Below are 15,443 nucleotides of genomic sequence, written 5' to 3' on the forward strand. Positions count from 1 at the left end.
TGTGGACTATTTCTAGTTTTATTTGAGTGGTCTCGAACCAATCTCTTCCTATTCGAATGTCAAATATGCGTTCGCCTTTCATCTACATTCGTCAGAGAAAAAAAAAGACTTAAAGCAATCTGTGCTGGTTTCTATTTTACCCGTTTGAAGATTTTCAGAGCTAAAAACGCTTGTCACAAGAACACTTGACATGCGAGTTCAAGATAACATTTCGGAGAGTCATATGTTTCGAGCAATCTTATCCTAATCCAAAGTGATTACCAGAACACCGTATTAAAATTTAGTTTGAAAGGGATTCAAAACCCAAAGTTTTGAGACAAAAAACTTTCTTAAACTAGCCTACTATAATTTATCTGTAGAATCTCTTGACCTTCGTCCAAAGGGGCATTTCACTGTTTCTTCTTGGCAGACTGTTTTCCAACCACAGTTTCTCTTATAGTTGACACCGCTGCCCTATTAATCAGCGAGCTCGTCAGAGTGTCCACGTAAAATAAGATCCACGCCCAAATCACACCCACGGCACAATACACCGACGTAAGCATGAGCGGTAAAAAAGGCAGCTTAACGGCAAGCACAGTAAAAGGATGAATGGCACTGCAGTAGAGTTCCAAGACAACTAAACCATACAAGTAACACGCTTCGTACCACTCAACAATGGGTAATTTGAACAGATCCGATATGGACGTTTCGGAAGATTCCCCACTGAAGAAAACAAAGATAAAGATTTCAGAAAGTTTAATTGTATCGCAAATTTTGCGTGATTCTTCAATAGTTGAAAGCCGGCATTACTGGCGCTTTTGTGTGCACTTTGAGCTTCCAGCGAAGGATCAGTGTAAATGAGAGACAAAGCTGCGAGAGGTTTGTAATGGAATTTAATATTCCCGTTAGCAACTTTGCCTCTTATCACCTTGAAGCACACATAAAAACACAAAATACGCAGGCTTATACGTTGACGAACATGCGCTTTACTGTAAAATAAAATTGTGTGAGAGAATGGACGGTTTGCGTCGACGGAAAGGCTAAACCTTATTCACCTTTTTATCCGACCCGTGCCATGCAAATCAGTAAAATTATGTAACAATACAAATCAACCTTTAAACCTCGTTTGATTTTTTTTCCCGCAAACGCAAGCTCTCCATGCGCCGTTTGTATTTTAGTGAGCGCGAGAAAATTCAGTTCACAATGAACGCCTGTGAGCGGTATTACTACGGTAGAAAACTGTAGCATTACCCACGATATTGAGTGTAAATCCAGACATACTAACGTTCCTGTGTCTGGGCAACGAGACCTACATGTCATATAAATATATAAATAAATAAATAATATATATATATATATATATATATACATATATATATACTGACGTCATAACAATACTGATAAAACCAATAACTTACTACTTTGAAATAATAAAAAAAAAACATTAATAAATTCTTTGGGCGTGTCTTAAGCCCACGATAAATTTCTTTAACACATTGTCAAAAAATTCTGAAAACAGAGAAAAATATATAAACCTAACCATTATCCTTCATCTCCAACAAATTAGAATTCTTGGTGCTTTATTCCTTTCATGAACTTACTGTTCAAAAACTGAAGTATTTTCAGAAGCTGTTTACATAGTAAAAGTTAACTGAAGACGCGTATAAAGCACTCGAAACCGAACGAACATTTGATCTGCAAGTTCCTTATTCTTTATCATATCACACTAAAAAGCGTGAAACAGGTTTTCACTTACCAGTGAACAAGACATAGTGAGTAGAACGAGAAAATTGTAAACATCAGCATGAGAAAGACTTTAATGGGAGTTTCTGAAAGCGAAAAGCAAATGAAACAATTATAATCAGATTTCAGTCGAACCTGTATTAAGCGGTCACCCAAAGGGAATGAAAGTGACCGCTGAATAAAGGTGAACCGCTTAATACACGTTCCATAGAATAGGAGTTTTATAACCGAAAAAAAGAAAGATAAAAAAAAAACAACAGCATTTTATGTCATTTTTATGTTATGTCACTCATACAAAAGCCTCGCTCACATAGACTAATAACCTTCATTTCGGGAGATAAACATGGATTAAATTTCACTTGAGAGACTTTTGTTAGTTTTATTTGAGTGATCAAAACAGTACAATCGAACCGTCGTATATTCCTCTATGTATGAACAAGGGGAACACCTTTACCTTGTGACTGGAACAGCAAAGGAAACAGTGAGAGATGGCCTGTTGTGCTCAGCAATAGAAAAACCCGTGCAGGTCGTCTTTCAACAACAGCCATTAAGCTGAAAACCAATTAACAAACAAACAGCCAAAAAAACCAAAGACGTCTAAAATCACGTTATATTTCACGAGGAGCCATCTCTGAGCAGAGAGTACAGCAGGGAAGTCAAACTGCCTTGTGAGACAAGTTCTTCGAATTTATACTGACTACGCATAACAATAATGAGATAAACATGGATTAGAATACTATTAATTAAAGTAAGGCTTGAAATTCAGGCTTGAAATTCAGGCTTCCTCAGTATTCGAACCCACGCTCCCTGAAGACCGATGGCGCTACTTTCAACTGAGCTAAGAAGCCACAGTTGGGAGCAAAGCAAATTTTCGCGGGTTTTCACGCGCAATGGTTTCCAATTCATTATTGGAATTTGGTTGGAAAAGCACTGCGTGATTTGCAAAATAGATCTACCATTACAACGATGTAAATAAAACATTTACAGAACTTTATACCTGAGAGGAACAATAACCATCAGGATGGCCTTTTCGTGCACATGCCAACCGAACAAGAAGGAACCAAAGGCACAAAGAACGAGACAGCGGAGAAATCCAGTGATGCCTGATGGCCTAAACCACACATGCCATAGAGCAGGCTGAAAGAGAAAACGCAACTTTCAATTGAGTATCGAAAGAAACCAATGATTTTGTTTTTCTTTAACTAGCTCTGTGATTGGTCACAAAAAAAAATAAACTCGCAACACCCTCTCTACCAATCAGAATTAAAACTACACCCAATTTTGACTTGATTACCCGCGTTTTCCCGCGCTTCCAGTGATTGACTTGTTATAACTTTGGAGCAGTTTTCAATTGAGTGTCGAAAGTAATTTAAGATAACACTGGTTTTGCTTTACTTCGCTCTGTGATTGGTCCAGAAAACTCGCACCACTCTCTTAACCAATCGGAAACAAAACTAAAACCGATCACGACTTGGTCGCCCGCGTTTTCCCGCGCTTTAGGCAGTTCGATTGTTTTTGTTCTGAGTTCCTATTGGCTTTTCAAGGCATTTCACTTTCTTCTGATTTGCCATAGAGCTTACTTCGGCTTCAGTTTTACAACACTCAACCGAAAAGAGCTCTATCAACTCCTAGGGAAAATTTTCTTTGTTGTGACTAACAATTGCCTTCATCTTTTAACCCCTTCCCTCCCAGATGTGACCATAGTCGCTACATTTCCAAGAAGAAGAGAGTGTAAAAGGGGGAATACAGAAAATTGACTGCCAATTAGAAGGGGGGTGGTAACAGGTACATTTTATTGTGACAAAACCAAAATCCTCCTAAACCCCCCCCCTCCCGCAATAAAAACTGACTGGTCCCTGTCAACTCACCATCACAGAAAAAAGTGTTAGGATCATTGTGACAACTGGAGGAACTGATGGAAGAATCAAGTGCTCAGACTGACCAACCAAACCACCTGTCATGGAGGCTTTACTTTTCATGGCATCTTTGGGCAAGATTCCTGCTTTTGAACCTAAAATGGCACAAAAATATAATTTATTGTTTTCATACATTGACTACCAATTTTAAGTCTTCTACTGTGTGAGTGATAATGCTCTGATGGAAACATTCTGTTTTGTTGATTGCAAGGAGCATTACTGGCTCTCTAATAATTGTTTTAAAATTTATCCAAAACATTACTAAAAATGTAACCTAAGATTTCTGTTTGCAATTAAGAGCCTATTAATGGTTTTGGTAAAACTCTAAAGCAATTCTTTTGCTGATAAAGGTTTTTTTCCATGATTTTATCAAGTTTGTCAATCCTATAAATTTGCACAAATTCATCCAAAATATTGCTAAATATGTAACCTAAGATTTCTGTTTGCAACTGATTAAGAGCCTATTGATGGTTTTGGTAAAAATCTAAGGCAATTCTTTTGGTGGTGATAAAGGTTTTTTCCCAGTGATTTTATCAAGTTTTGTCAACTGTATGTCATGTTATCTAGAAGCTGACAGTACAATCAAATGCTAGATTTTCTTCTGACTTGCGCCAAACACAACTTTACTATTGGCTGATTCAGCAAACAAATGAACAGCTCTGGATGGGCAGAATCACACAATTAATTTGAGGTAAAATTCAGTAATACAAATTGTGAAAAACTTTAAGCTATCTAAACCGTGGCAATCATGTAACATGAAAATTGTGTAGTAGTTTTATTCTGGGGATTGTCAATTTTTGGGTTTTGCAGAGGCACTTTTAAGTGATTCAAGATAACCAAAAAAAACAATAACAAGGAAATGTCTGGTAATATTTTTGACTTTCTTAACTCATTGAGTTTCAGCACATGGAAACATCCAACTGAATTTTTCAATCTCATATCTGAGCTTCTTAACTCTTAGAACATAATACCAAAACAGTGCCACACAACAATGAAACCACAGAAAACAATTTTCCTGTCCCCTGCTTGGCTGGAGCCCCATTCCCTCAAGTTCCTCAACAGACCAAAATATTCAAAAGCAAATTTTGCAGCATTTTGTTTTGATGGATTCATTTCCTGTGGAATTTATATTATTTTGTAACTGAAGAACAAAGCCTTTAGATCTCCAAAAATACTAAACCAAACCCTGCAAAATTTTTGTGCCAAATGGCAGAGTACCACACACAATATTTGAGACTCAGCTGGAATATTGGATTGATTTTGAACTTGTTGTAAACCATTCAACTCCCATGATCTGATTGCTAATTCTCCCCTAGCTGTGGCACATTTCCGTGGAAATAATTTATGAGAATTTGATGTCAGATCAAGATTAAAACTTGTACCTGATGAGTTTGAGTACTCTCATTACCTGTTTGCTGGACGATGTATGGATATTAAAGGAGAAGTTACATTTTAATCACTTCTGGAAGTTGAAGGATTAAGTCATCTACACCTTACCAAAAATAGCAATAGCCTTGTCCAGTGCATTGTACAAAGCCCAGAAATTTGGAGCCCAGTAGGCATGGCATAAACCTCGTTTGAAAGGAAAAAGTCTTGATAGCACCTGAGGTAATTGACCCTATAAAAAAAAAATTCAAAGATATCATACACAACAAAAAAGCTAGCTGACAGTTTCTTCTGTCTCTTTTTAAACCTGTATGTTCAAATTTTTTCATACCCAGTTTAAGCAGACTTTTTTTTAGCATAAAAAGATTTGTAATGTAGATAATCCTGTTGGTGATAAACTACGTTCACTACTTCTTGTGAGTACTGTAAGAATTGTGAGCATTTACTACATAATTTAACTTAGTAAGCTGGGGCAGATCAAGGAATTTTTCATTAGAGGGCAGGGGATTAAAAAATTTTTTCACATCATAGCCTAAATTTTAAGATGAAAAATATTACAATCCCCCGCCCAACACCATCACCACTGTTTAGGTAATATTCACTGTTAACATAGAGTGGCATTGAAAGAAAACACAATTAATTTTTGTAAGAAATTAATCATAGGAAGTTTATCATTTATAATATTTTGTATGTAACATATTGTTTGTGATGTAGGAGAGTTAATGTATTATATGTAATATATGCACCTAATTATGCAAATTGTTGTCCATAAGAATTGAGAGAACTCAAAAACTTAAACAGCAAACTGCCTGAAGCAAAGAAAAATGAAAACAAATCTTGATTGGTGCAAGATTTGTATCAAATTGGTTTAGAAGGTGCAAGAAGTTTCTTCACAAATCACAGAGCTAAGTAAAGTGCATCAACCAAATCCTACATTATTTTCAAGAATCAACCAAAAACAATACTTGATAACATCTATACTGCACTGTATTGTGCAAGTTTTTTCCAGTTTCTGTAGAATGAATGAGAAAACATGATTCCCATTGACACTGTATCACTAGTGTTACTGCTTCTTTTCTGCAATTGCTAAAATTGCCGCTCATCTGCCAGGATCATGGCTTTATGTGATATCACTATATTGTACGCCAATTATGAGCATTCACTTAATTGCTTTTTCCATGATCACAATGCTAAAATAAGACTTGGAAGAAGAATACATTTGAAGAGGTCAAAAGAACAAGAGATGAAGGTGCAGGACACACAACAGAGCAAGGCTCCAAATTAGGTGTGCACAGTGAGCCCATGTTCATGCAAATGTTACATAACAACCTAACTTGGTAGAACTAGAAGATTACCACTACTTTGAACTATATGTTATAAGAAACCATACCATGGCTATGAATGGTCCAAATGAAAGACCAAATACAAAGACCACAATGATGCCAAGTCTCATCAACTTTAAAGGGGAAAAATCCCAAATATTTACACCAAAAATTCTCAACTGTTTCTCTGCAAAGTTAAAAAAGAGAATGATTGTCAGCCAAGTCAACTATATTCTAAAATTCTGGTTTTGAAAAGCAAGAGCTAACCTCATAAAGTAGTAATAGACTACATATTATATAATACAACATAATATAATATATAATGATATATATATATATCATATATAGATATATATATCATATATTATATTTGTTTTATATATATCATATATATCATATATCATACATATCATATAGTAGCAATGGTGGTAATAAAGGGGTATAGTTAGGCTTCACCTGTAGGTGTTGGCCTGCAAGAGGGAGTTTTACAGTAGTCCCTTACTTGTATTGGGGGGAAAGTCTGGTTTTCATTTACTGCTGTCAAAACAAACACCTTTTTAAGCCAAAAATGTATTTTGAGAGAGGCAGCCATTTAAGTGAAGGGTTCCCAACATGACACCTGGTAAGCATTGGAGACATTTCTTTTCCTCCAATTATCATTCAAATTCTAGCAAAGTTAATCTCTCAAAGGCTCTCTGCTCAAGTGAAGCCAAAGCAGACTGACTCTTAGTTTATTCCTTAGATACATGACCAATGCACTGTGGAAAACTGGCCCTTCCAGAAAGGTTTAGATAACAGTGAATGCTTGAACCAGACAATAGGAAAAAAAGTGTGGCCATAAATATGACAAGGAAGTATTTAGAGGAAGCTGAACTGTCTCAACCATTTCACCACTAGGACCTCATTAGTAATTTTCCTTACTATCTGTCATGCAATTCTTACAATTTTACTGCAGAGAATTTGTTATTGGATCAGCTAATAATTCCCTTTTTGATATTCTTCTTCCTTTGTCTTCCTTGTTAGGAGAAATTCTTTCTTGGTTACTCATGGGAGTTAAAGGGTTTATTTCCATAATGGTTTCTTGATAATGAAGCACATCACATACATCATAGGACCTCTCATTTGGCTATGCTTTTGTAAAAATAGGGGTTCTCGTTACAGTCAAGTGATTTTATATTTTTAATTTACCTTTCTTTTCAGCTGCAGATGGTTGGAAACAGTAAGATCGCAAAAGGAAAATGAAGTATGCTGGGGCAATGTAGAGAAAGATGTGTTTGAAATTCAGCAGGACTGCAAACCAAAAAGAGCCTTCCAATGCACATCCCTAAAATTATCAATTACCATGTGTGTAAGCATTTGAAATGTGATTGAAATGAGTCACCTGAACTTTACTTTATAGCCAGAACAAATGATCTGAATAAAGTCAAACACTGTTAGTAATAAAATATGTGGTTATTATTCATCGTGGTGTAAGAGAAGAGATGAACTTTATTTGTTTGTCTCAAGATGGAGTCACTTTGCATGTCGATTGTAATATTGCAGTTGAAATGTCGCAATCAACATTAAAAAAAGACTCCAACATGAGACAAATGAATAAAGTTCATCTCCTAGCAATGTCAAACACTTTTGTATTTTCATCTGTGAAACATTTTTAACAACATAGTGAAATAGCAGAATTCTGACAAATTGAAAAGCAGCCCTATTTCTTACCACGTCCACATGTAAGTGGAAAGGTTACGCTTAAAACTCTCAATTTGGAAAAGTCCCTAAAAGGGGCATAAAAGATCATTTAAATGCTCTTGTTTCACTTTTGAACACTTGCTGAAATTGAGCCATAAACTGAAAGTTGTAATTAAAAAGCACACTAGCATTTTCCTCAGGTTGGGCTGGTCAGTAATTATCTAAGGTGGCCCTTGGCAATAGTTTTTTGTTTAAGTAGTCTTCATAGAAAGAAGATTCCAATGCTTTCAATTCATGCAAAATTTTTCCCACATTAATTGAGGCATAGGTTGCTGCGGATTTACAAGCAAATTCATGAAAAGTACAGATTTTATTCAGCACAGTCAGAAACAAAAGTAACATATGTATTGAAACCCAGAGGGGGAAGACTCTCCTAGATGGGCTATTATAGTTTATGCTGCTCCAAACAGTACCTTTCTTTTTAGTTGATTTGGTCTTGAAATGCAACCATGGTTTTCAAGGACCACAAGAGCATAATTTTACAATAAATGCAATTGCTTTTTCGTCTTTAAAAAAAATTATCAAATAAAGGAGAGGAATCAAAATAAAAAATTCTTGTAACTAATTTACAAGGAAATGTGTAGCATGTAGTGGGGAGAATTAATAATTAGAACTGGGGGATCAAAGGGTCAAATTAAGATACAGTTAAGGGAAATACAGTGAACACACCTTCACTGAGAAGAAAATAAAACAATGAAATATACCTGCGACAACTTTGTTATAGAGAGAAGCAGAATGCCAAACAAGAACCCATTGTATTGGAAATGAATGTCTGAAAGACGTCAAGGAATTTAGGAATCCTTTTGAGTTAGTTACTTTAATACCATATTTGGTCAACATTGAGGTAATTTTGGCAAATCTTAAAAAAGTTGTAGACAAAACATTCCCTACTGTAGCCATGCCCAAAAATTTCAAAAGTGCTTTGAACTTAGTAATGACTACCGCCATTGAAATTTTTGTCTAATTTTGGTTAGTTTAATAGTTTTATGGCCAAATGTAATGCGATCAAATTCAATCATTTCGTATTAAGCAAATTCTCCTTTAAAAAACTATTTTCTTGATTAACTAATCCAATTCGCCCAACTATTCTGTTTTCCTGATGCGGTGAAAGTATCAAAGGATATGATCCACTATCAGAAGACCAAAATTAAAAATGACCAATATAGCCAAGATCAGACAATTGCGCACAGTAACAGAAGACTTCTTGGCAAGATAGCTACAATACCTTAGGGGGTAAAAAAAAGAAATAGCAATTAAAAGTAAGCTCACAAACCACCCAGCCCATTACCACCCAGAGTAGGTTTCAATCTCCACAGATAGAATGCCACTCCATTGCAGAGTTACTCCTGGTATTTTACCAAGTCTAATCGACAGTTTGCCGATTCTTATTTATACTGTCTTTTGGTAGAAGAGTGGCACTGCAAAAGTGAGATTTCTAGCCCAAGAATAAAACACAAAGTTTGCTCTAGGGTTGGAAACTAAGCCTTCATAGCTGGAGCTCATTATGCTGAACTCTATGCTACGGTGTCCTTCACACAACTCCAGCACACATTACTTTGGAAACAGAGTACCAATTTACTGAGTTGACACAACTTACTCAGCCTTTAGGTAGGCACACCATTTCAGATGAGATCTGAAAGTTTTATCATAGTTTTATCCACAGAACTTGCATATTTCATGTACACTTGACAAAACACTCACTCACATCATTCTGTCTTGGTATCTTCAGAGTTGAACAATCTGACGTGTCCAAACCAGTTTTTAAAGAAAGGCATGGTTTTCACATGCACTGAAAGGGACCCTAAGCAAACTACAGCAGTAACAGCGATGGCAAGAAAGACATGGCAACACAAAAGATCAAAAGATCAAATGAGTAGCGCATGGTATTTTGTGATACTTGATTGTGTATAACTGCATTGATTAAGTCAATTTACTACGTAAAAGCTCTTTTTGAATAATCAGGACAAACTAGCAAAAAACATGAAAGCATTAAAAGTGACTCACTCCTTCACAGCGTAAGCCAACAGCAGGTCTGTAAACATAACAGATCCTCTTTGGAACAGTACAGTTGATAGACTTGTATAAGGTAACTTGCTTATAATCACCATCCTAGGATCGACCAAGGCAGCTACTTGTGATAACAAATACTCAAACCAGGCAAATAGCGGCGGATAATCCAGAGTCCACTCTGAAGTTTTCTACAAGTTCCAGAAAAAATAATCAATAATAATGGAGGAGGATGATATTTTGTGGGATCATCACTGCTTGTTACTTTGTGATGCCTTTTGCCAAGATCAAGTTTCCTTTCTTGTATACAGAGGTAACTGGGACATGTTGACTCCTTGAACAAGCATCCCCTTCCAGTGTTCTCCTTTTCAGGCAGTAATTGAAAAAATTTATTTCTTGTAGTATCTCTTATTACCGCCAGACAAATTGAAATTTGGAATAAGTCAACAGGAAAAAGACTGCTCTACCTGCTTGAAAATTTCTTTTAATCTTTCATGCTTGTAATAGAAGAGAAAACTGTCCTACCTTCCTATCGGCAAAAAGTTAAAATGGATGCTTTCTTCCTTCCTCTTCCCTAACTTCCCTGGACAAGTACCGAGATAATTGTAGATGAATGCTACAACCATATTGAATGCTGAGATATCTTTTAAACCAAATGAATATGTACAAAGGTATGATTCAACTGGGATCAAATAAAGACAAATATCTAACCACAAAATAAAACCGAACAACCAAACCAAATAAAACAAAATTACAATCTGTGGTGTCTCAAATTCAATGAAAATCTTAGAGAAGATGTAACTCAGGCACTATCAAAAACTTATGTGGACAATAAGAACAAGAAACTATGCTCTATATCAACTAAATGACAAGTATTGGCAAACAAATCAAACGCATTTGGATGAGATAGTACATATTGCATTCATTTGCAAAACACGCAATCTTCCTCTACCAAAAATGTATTTGTTCAAAAAATTTGAACTCAAAATGCAAAACTCATTTTTCTGACATGGGTGTCAAGCTGTGGAATGAGTTATTAGCCAGCCTAAGACCTACTAACCAAGAAATCTTTTGGACTAAACTCCATGATATTTCATTTGGCATCCTCGCAGACAAAGACAATTACTTCGATTCTCAAACAAGTATAATAGAAGTAACAAATTGTAAACAATAATATCACAATTTCCTTTGCGATGTATTTCTTGATAATAAAATTTGTTCAGTTGTAAGTATTTCCCTAAACTGAATCCAGTTTAGTTCAGACAGTTAGCTTAGAGAGTATAGTTAGCTATCTCATGCTTAATTCACCACTGCTTTAGACTGGCTCTGTCTATTTGTGCGCCAGCCAATGTAATGTTGATAATCTGAAAATTGAATAAACATGTGTGCCTGATTTATAAAAACTCTAGTTACTACGACAACCATGTAAAGTATTGGTTATGTTTTATCACTGGACTTTCACACCAAACTTGTTTCCACTTAGTAAACACATTAAGTTTTGAAAAATAAATCGATGTATTGTGCTGCTATTAAACTTAAGGATCAACTTTGAATATAAAGACAGCTTATTGTATTTTCTGTATTCAAATAAAGCATTGTGAGAAGAAAAGTGATTATAGCTGCATGTAGCTAATTGCGTGGAAAAAATTATTAAATATCAAGGCCCTCAAATATGTGAACCCTTGGAATAAGCGCATCACACATTGAAATAAGAACTTTGAGTCATAATAAGAGGATTAACAACACCTGATTGAATTTTTGGGACAAACTTTCACAATGCAGACTATTATCATAACCAAATTACCAAATAATGTTTCACAGTTTAGCCATTTAAAGTCAGTTTACCCTTGATAAGCATAAAGTTAGCCAAGAGCAACCAACAAAACAGTAGGTTTTTTGACCCAGTTTATAATCCTGGGCAGAGGAGGTGCTCTGAGATTGGATAACAACTTTATTAAGATCCCAGCTTGCCCTAAACTCTCAGCCAACAAGATCTTATGCTAAACCTTCCATGGGCTATTCAGCAACTTGTCAAAAATATACATTCTTATAAAATGTCATTGTCGGCATTATAACTGCTATCATTATTATTATTATTATCCTTGCAATAGTTTTTATCTCTACTATAACTACAATATTAGTGTGACTAGCAAGGGTTGCGTGCACATACCATACCTCATAATACCATCTTGACAAGGGCAAACTGTTTGTAATGGCAAGCCAATTTCTGTGCACCTCAAAATCACTGGAATGGCTGCAAAAAATCCATTCAAACAAAACACCACAAAGACATGTCACTTAATTCCACTCCAAATAAATTTAAATGCAACTGAACTCTGATGTTCTCTTTATTTATTATATCGAATTACATTTTTGAACTGCAGATGGAACAACACAAATTAAAACCTGTAACTTACCATTTGACAAATTTAAGCACCATTAAAAACAGAGCCTAATAAGAAGATTTGATGATAAGCTCTCTTGTAATGTCAACAGGCTCAATATAATGTCGTATTGTTGTCTCGTCACCTCTCATGTTATGTAATCAGACGTTTCTAATTACCTCTCAGACATAAGAATTAAGTGCTAACCTGACACAGACAATATTCTATGCCCCAAACCATTATGTTCAACCGGTGAAAATTGATTTTTACAACTACTGTCATCTGAAGTGCTCGCCAAAACACAGAGAAGATTCGGTATCAAAAAGCAAAGATATACTTTTGCAACAGTACTTTGTTTCAAGTTAATCTGTTAATGAGACTATATAAGCAGTTCGCAATGATGTGCGTTGGCTGAGCTGATAACAAAAATATCAGCATTCTTCAAGTCGAATTTAGTTTGATCACATGCAATCTTTGCACTGGTATAAGCAAGATTAAATTAAGCTCTACATTATAAACAATAAATGTCAAAGCGAATGCAAATTATGGCAGCTTAAAGAAGGATCGAAATTAGATGGCCACCCCCTGATAAATTTTAACAGCTGAAATAAAGAATAATAATAACGATTAAGTCGTTTTGCTAATGCTCAAACACAAAATGATATTTGAAAATAACCTTTACAAGTTTACATATCGATGATCAACATTCAACAAATTGACAATGGTAACGTGAATGGTACTACGCAGGTATCAGGAGAGATTTCAGCAATACAGAGAAAACAAGAAGACTTTTCCACCAGTCATCAATTCCTGTCGCTCTTGAAATTGCCGCCATGTTGGATTCCACAGTTTACTGAGCATGCACTTCGAATGCGTCCGCTGTTCACCAGTGTCAAGGAGAGGAGACCCAGGATGTCACGGTTTAAACAGTTAAACGCGCTCTCCAATAGATCATATGGCATGACACCGGACGAAGCATAAACACTCATGGCGAACAAAAAGGTCTCCGTTTCTTCAACTTCCCTCTCCATGACTCTTCCGATTTCGTGCCAGATATGTCTAGGGAAGGTAAGAACCTCGCTGTTAGTGACACTTTATGTCGTGTGATGTTTGTCATTTCGCGCGCGCATGGTCGAAGAATATGTCAGTTCGAATGTACATGATCTAACCTTCCATGTGTGGTTTATATTCAGGTTAGAGAGCCTGTAGTTTGTCCTAACCAACATGTGTTTTGCTCAAACTGTATGGATTTGTGGCTACGAACACACTCATTCTGCCCAACGTGCCGAACGCCGATAACAACGGAGAAGCCCTGCAAGAAAATTCTTGGTAAGAACTTTCGCCAAGCGCTGTGATTCTAGTTGAACTAGCATTGCGCTTTTAGAGAGGGCGACGTTCCAAGGTTAAGTTAGAGGGGAAGTTAAAAGGGAATTATGCTTGACTATTGCTGTCTTCAACGCCGGCCGGGTTACGATGTTTCAAGGACGTAATTACATTCAGGAAATAATGATCGAGCCTTTCTTTGGCCGAAGAAATTCTAGATCTTAATTAGATTCTGAAAGGATGGCGTTTAATTTGTTAACAATTCTTGTGAGCGATTGGAAGATGCTTTGTCTGGTTCATCTGTTGGTTCAGTTGAATCACTAAACGCACAAAACGAGGAAAATTCATCAGGGAGAATAGATTTTGAAGTTGTCCCGGGTAGCAGTGAAACAAAGGAAATGTTTATTTGTGTTCAGGTGTAGTCCCTCAAAACATGATACGGGTATTTTTGCATTTACTCAAAGTTAAGCTCTAAAGTCCTGCCCCTTGACTTGCATGCACAATATGGCTCCGGACTTGTGGGTCAGTGACCGTCTGAGCTAGCACATGCTTTTCATACCTCCTTTGTGTGAACCATCGAACAGACGTGAGCAAGGCAATTTATCAAATGACCTCTGTAACCTGCAATTTATCTGAATCAATTGTGTATTGCGATGTCAATCTAGCTGACCAATGAGGTGCATTGTTTACGTGGCAAAAGCTTTTCAAGGCTCTGGGAGATCGTTTCAATTGGATGGTCCCTCTTATTTTCCTTAACCACAAGCTGTCGGTTTCTGTTGCACAATATGCTATAAAACACTTTGTGATGCCTCAAACCAGACATGAATAAATTAGAATAACAATGATTTAATTGTGCTGTTCCTGTAGCAACTCCGGGTGACCAAGTACTATTTACGTTCTTTTCAGACACTCTCAGACAGTTTTTTACTGTTTGATGAACGTTCTCTTCACAATATTAAATTAAGCTGTGCGTAGTGTTCTTAGAGAAATAATATATTTAGAGAAAGAAAATATTTTGTGTTTTATACTATTTTTCACTAGGAAGTATTGATTTGCCAGTGAGTAATGATGCTGTAACAAGGGCAGACTTAAGACGTACAAGACTTGACTTAATAAGGCAAGAATATGAGGTAAACAAAGAATTACTTGCATGCAAACCGCATGTGTTAATTCCTATGGCCATATAGAAATATCACGCTGTCGTGATTTCACTGATTTATATTTACCACTGTTAAGAAAACATGGATGGTGTTTCATGCTTTTTCACATTGGTATACACATGCAATATCCCATTCAATGAAATATCTCAGCTATGTTGTTAGAGGTCATAGCACAGTCACTGTACGTTTTGATGCTAAACACCTATATGTGTCTTTTACAAAGCAGACTTTGATCTGTTATTGTTAGTACTAGCTTGATAGTTAATCTAATAGAAATGCATATTTAAATCAAGTCATCCCGTAAGACACGAGACAGGAAATGCCAAAATCATGGGGTTGAATCAATTTTGGTGATTGTTAAGTTTGATGCCGGAAAACGATTATACACTAAGGAGGGGACCAAGATGTAGTTGTCACGGAAAGACGATGTCGGGTGAAACACCTTTTAATCCTATAATTCTTCTGAACTTAGAGAGTTGGTGT

General features: G+C 36.1%; 2 protein-coding genes across 3 annotated transcripts in view; one reads left to right on the forward strand and one right to left on the reverse strand.

Moving 5' to 3' along the window:
- Positions 1 to 13,482, reverse strand: LOC131775718 (dolichyl pyrophosphate Glc1Man9GlcNAc2 alpha-1,3-glucosyltransferase-like). Of its 2 annotated transcripts, XM_066161095.1 has the most exons (13): positions 13,218 to 13,482; positions 12,269 to 12,347; positions 10,091 to 10,284; positions 9,210 to 9,311; positions 8,791 to 8,857; positions 7,535 to 7,670; positions 6,415 to 6,533; positions 5,136 to 5,256; positions 3,591 to 3,733; positions 2,720 to 2,859; positions 2,177 to 2,274; positions 1,736 to 1,808; positions 1 to 702 (listed from the first exon to the last, which is right to left on the reverse strand). In XM_066161095.1, the coding sequence occupies exons 1-13, from the start codon at positions 13,310 to 13,312 to the stop codon at positions 390 to 392; spliced, it is 1,680 nt and encodes a 559-aa protein (XP_066017192.1). In that variant the 5' UTR covers positions 13,313 to 13,482; the 3' UTR covers positions 1 to 389. The 2 variants fall into 2 exon arrangements, with proteins under 2 accessions (XP_066017192.1, XP_066017193.1); XM_066161096.1 differs by lacking the exon at positions 13,218 to 13,482 and having other exon boundaries at positions 12,264 to 12,341.
- The window catches only part of LOC131775717 (ORC ubiquitin ligase 1), a 15,302-nt gene continuing 13,250 nt past the window's right edge, over positions 13,392 to 15,443 (forward strand). The window contains exons 1-3 of the mRNA XM_059091845.2: positions 13,392 to 13,545; positions 13,671 to 13,806; positions 14,842 to 14,930. Of these exons, the coding sequence (XP_058947828.1) occupies positions 13,465 to 13,545; positions 13,671 to 13,806; positions 14,842 to 14,930 (306 nt within the window). The 5' untranslated portion in view covers positions 13,392 to 13,464. The remainder of the gene's footprint in view (positions 13,546 to 13,670; positions 13,807 to 14,841; positions 14,931 to 15,443) is intronic.

This window comes from Pocillopora verrucosa, chromosome 14 (genome assembly GCF_036669915.1).
Source record: "Pocillopora verrucosa isolate sample1 chromosome 14, ASM3666991v2, whole genome shotgun sequence".
In the NCBI taxonomy this organism is placed as follows: domain Eukaryota; kingdom Metazoa; phylum Cnidaria; class Anthozoa; order Scleractinia; family Pocilloporidae; genus Pocillopora; species Pocillopora verrucosa.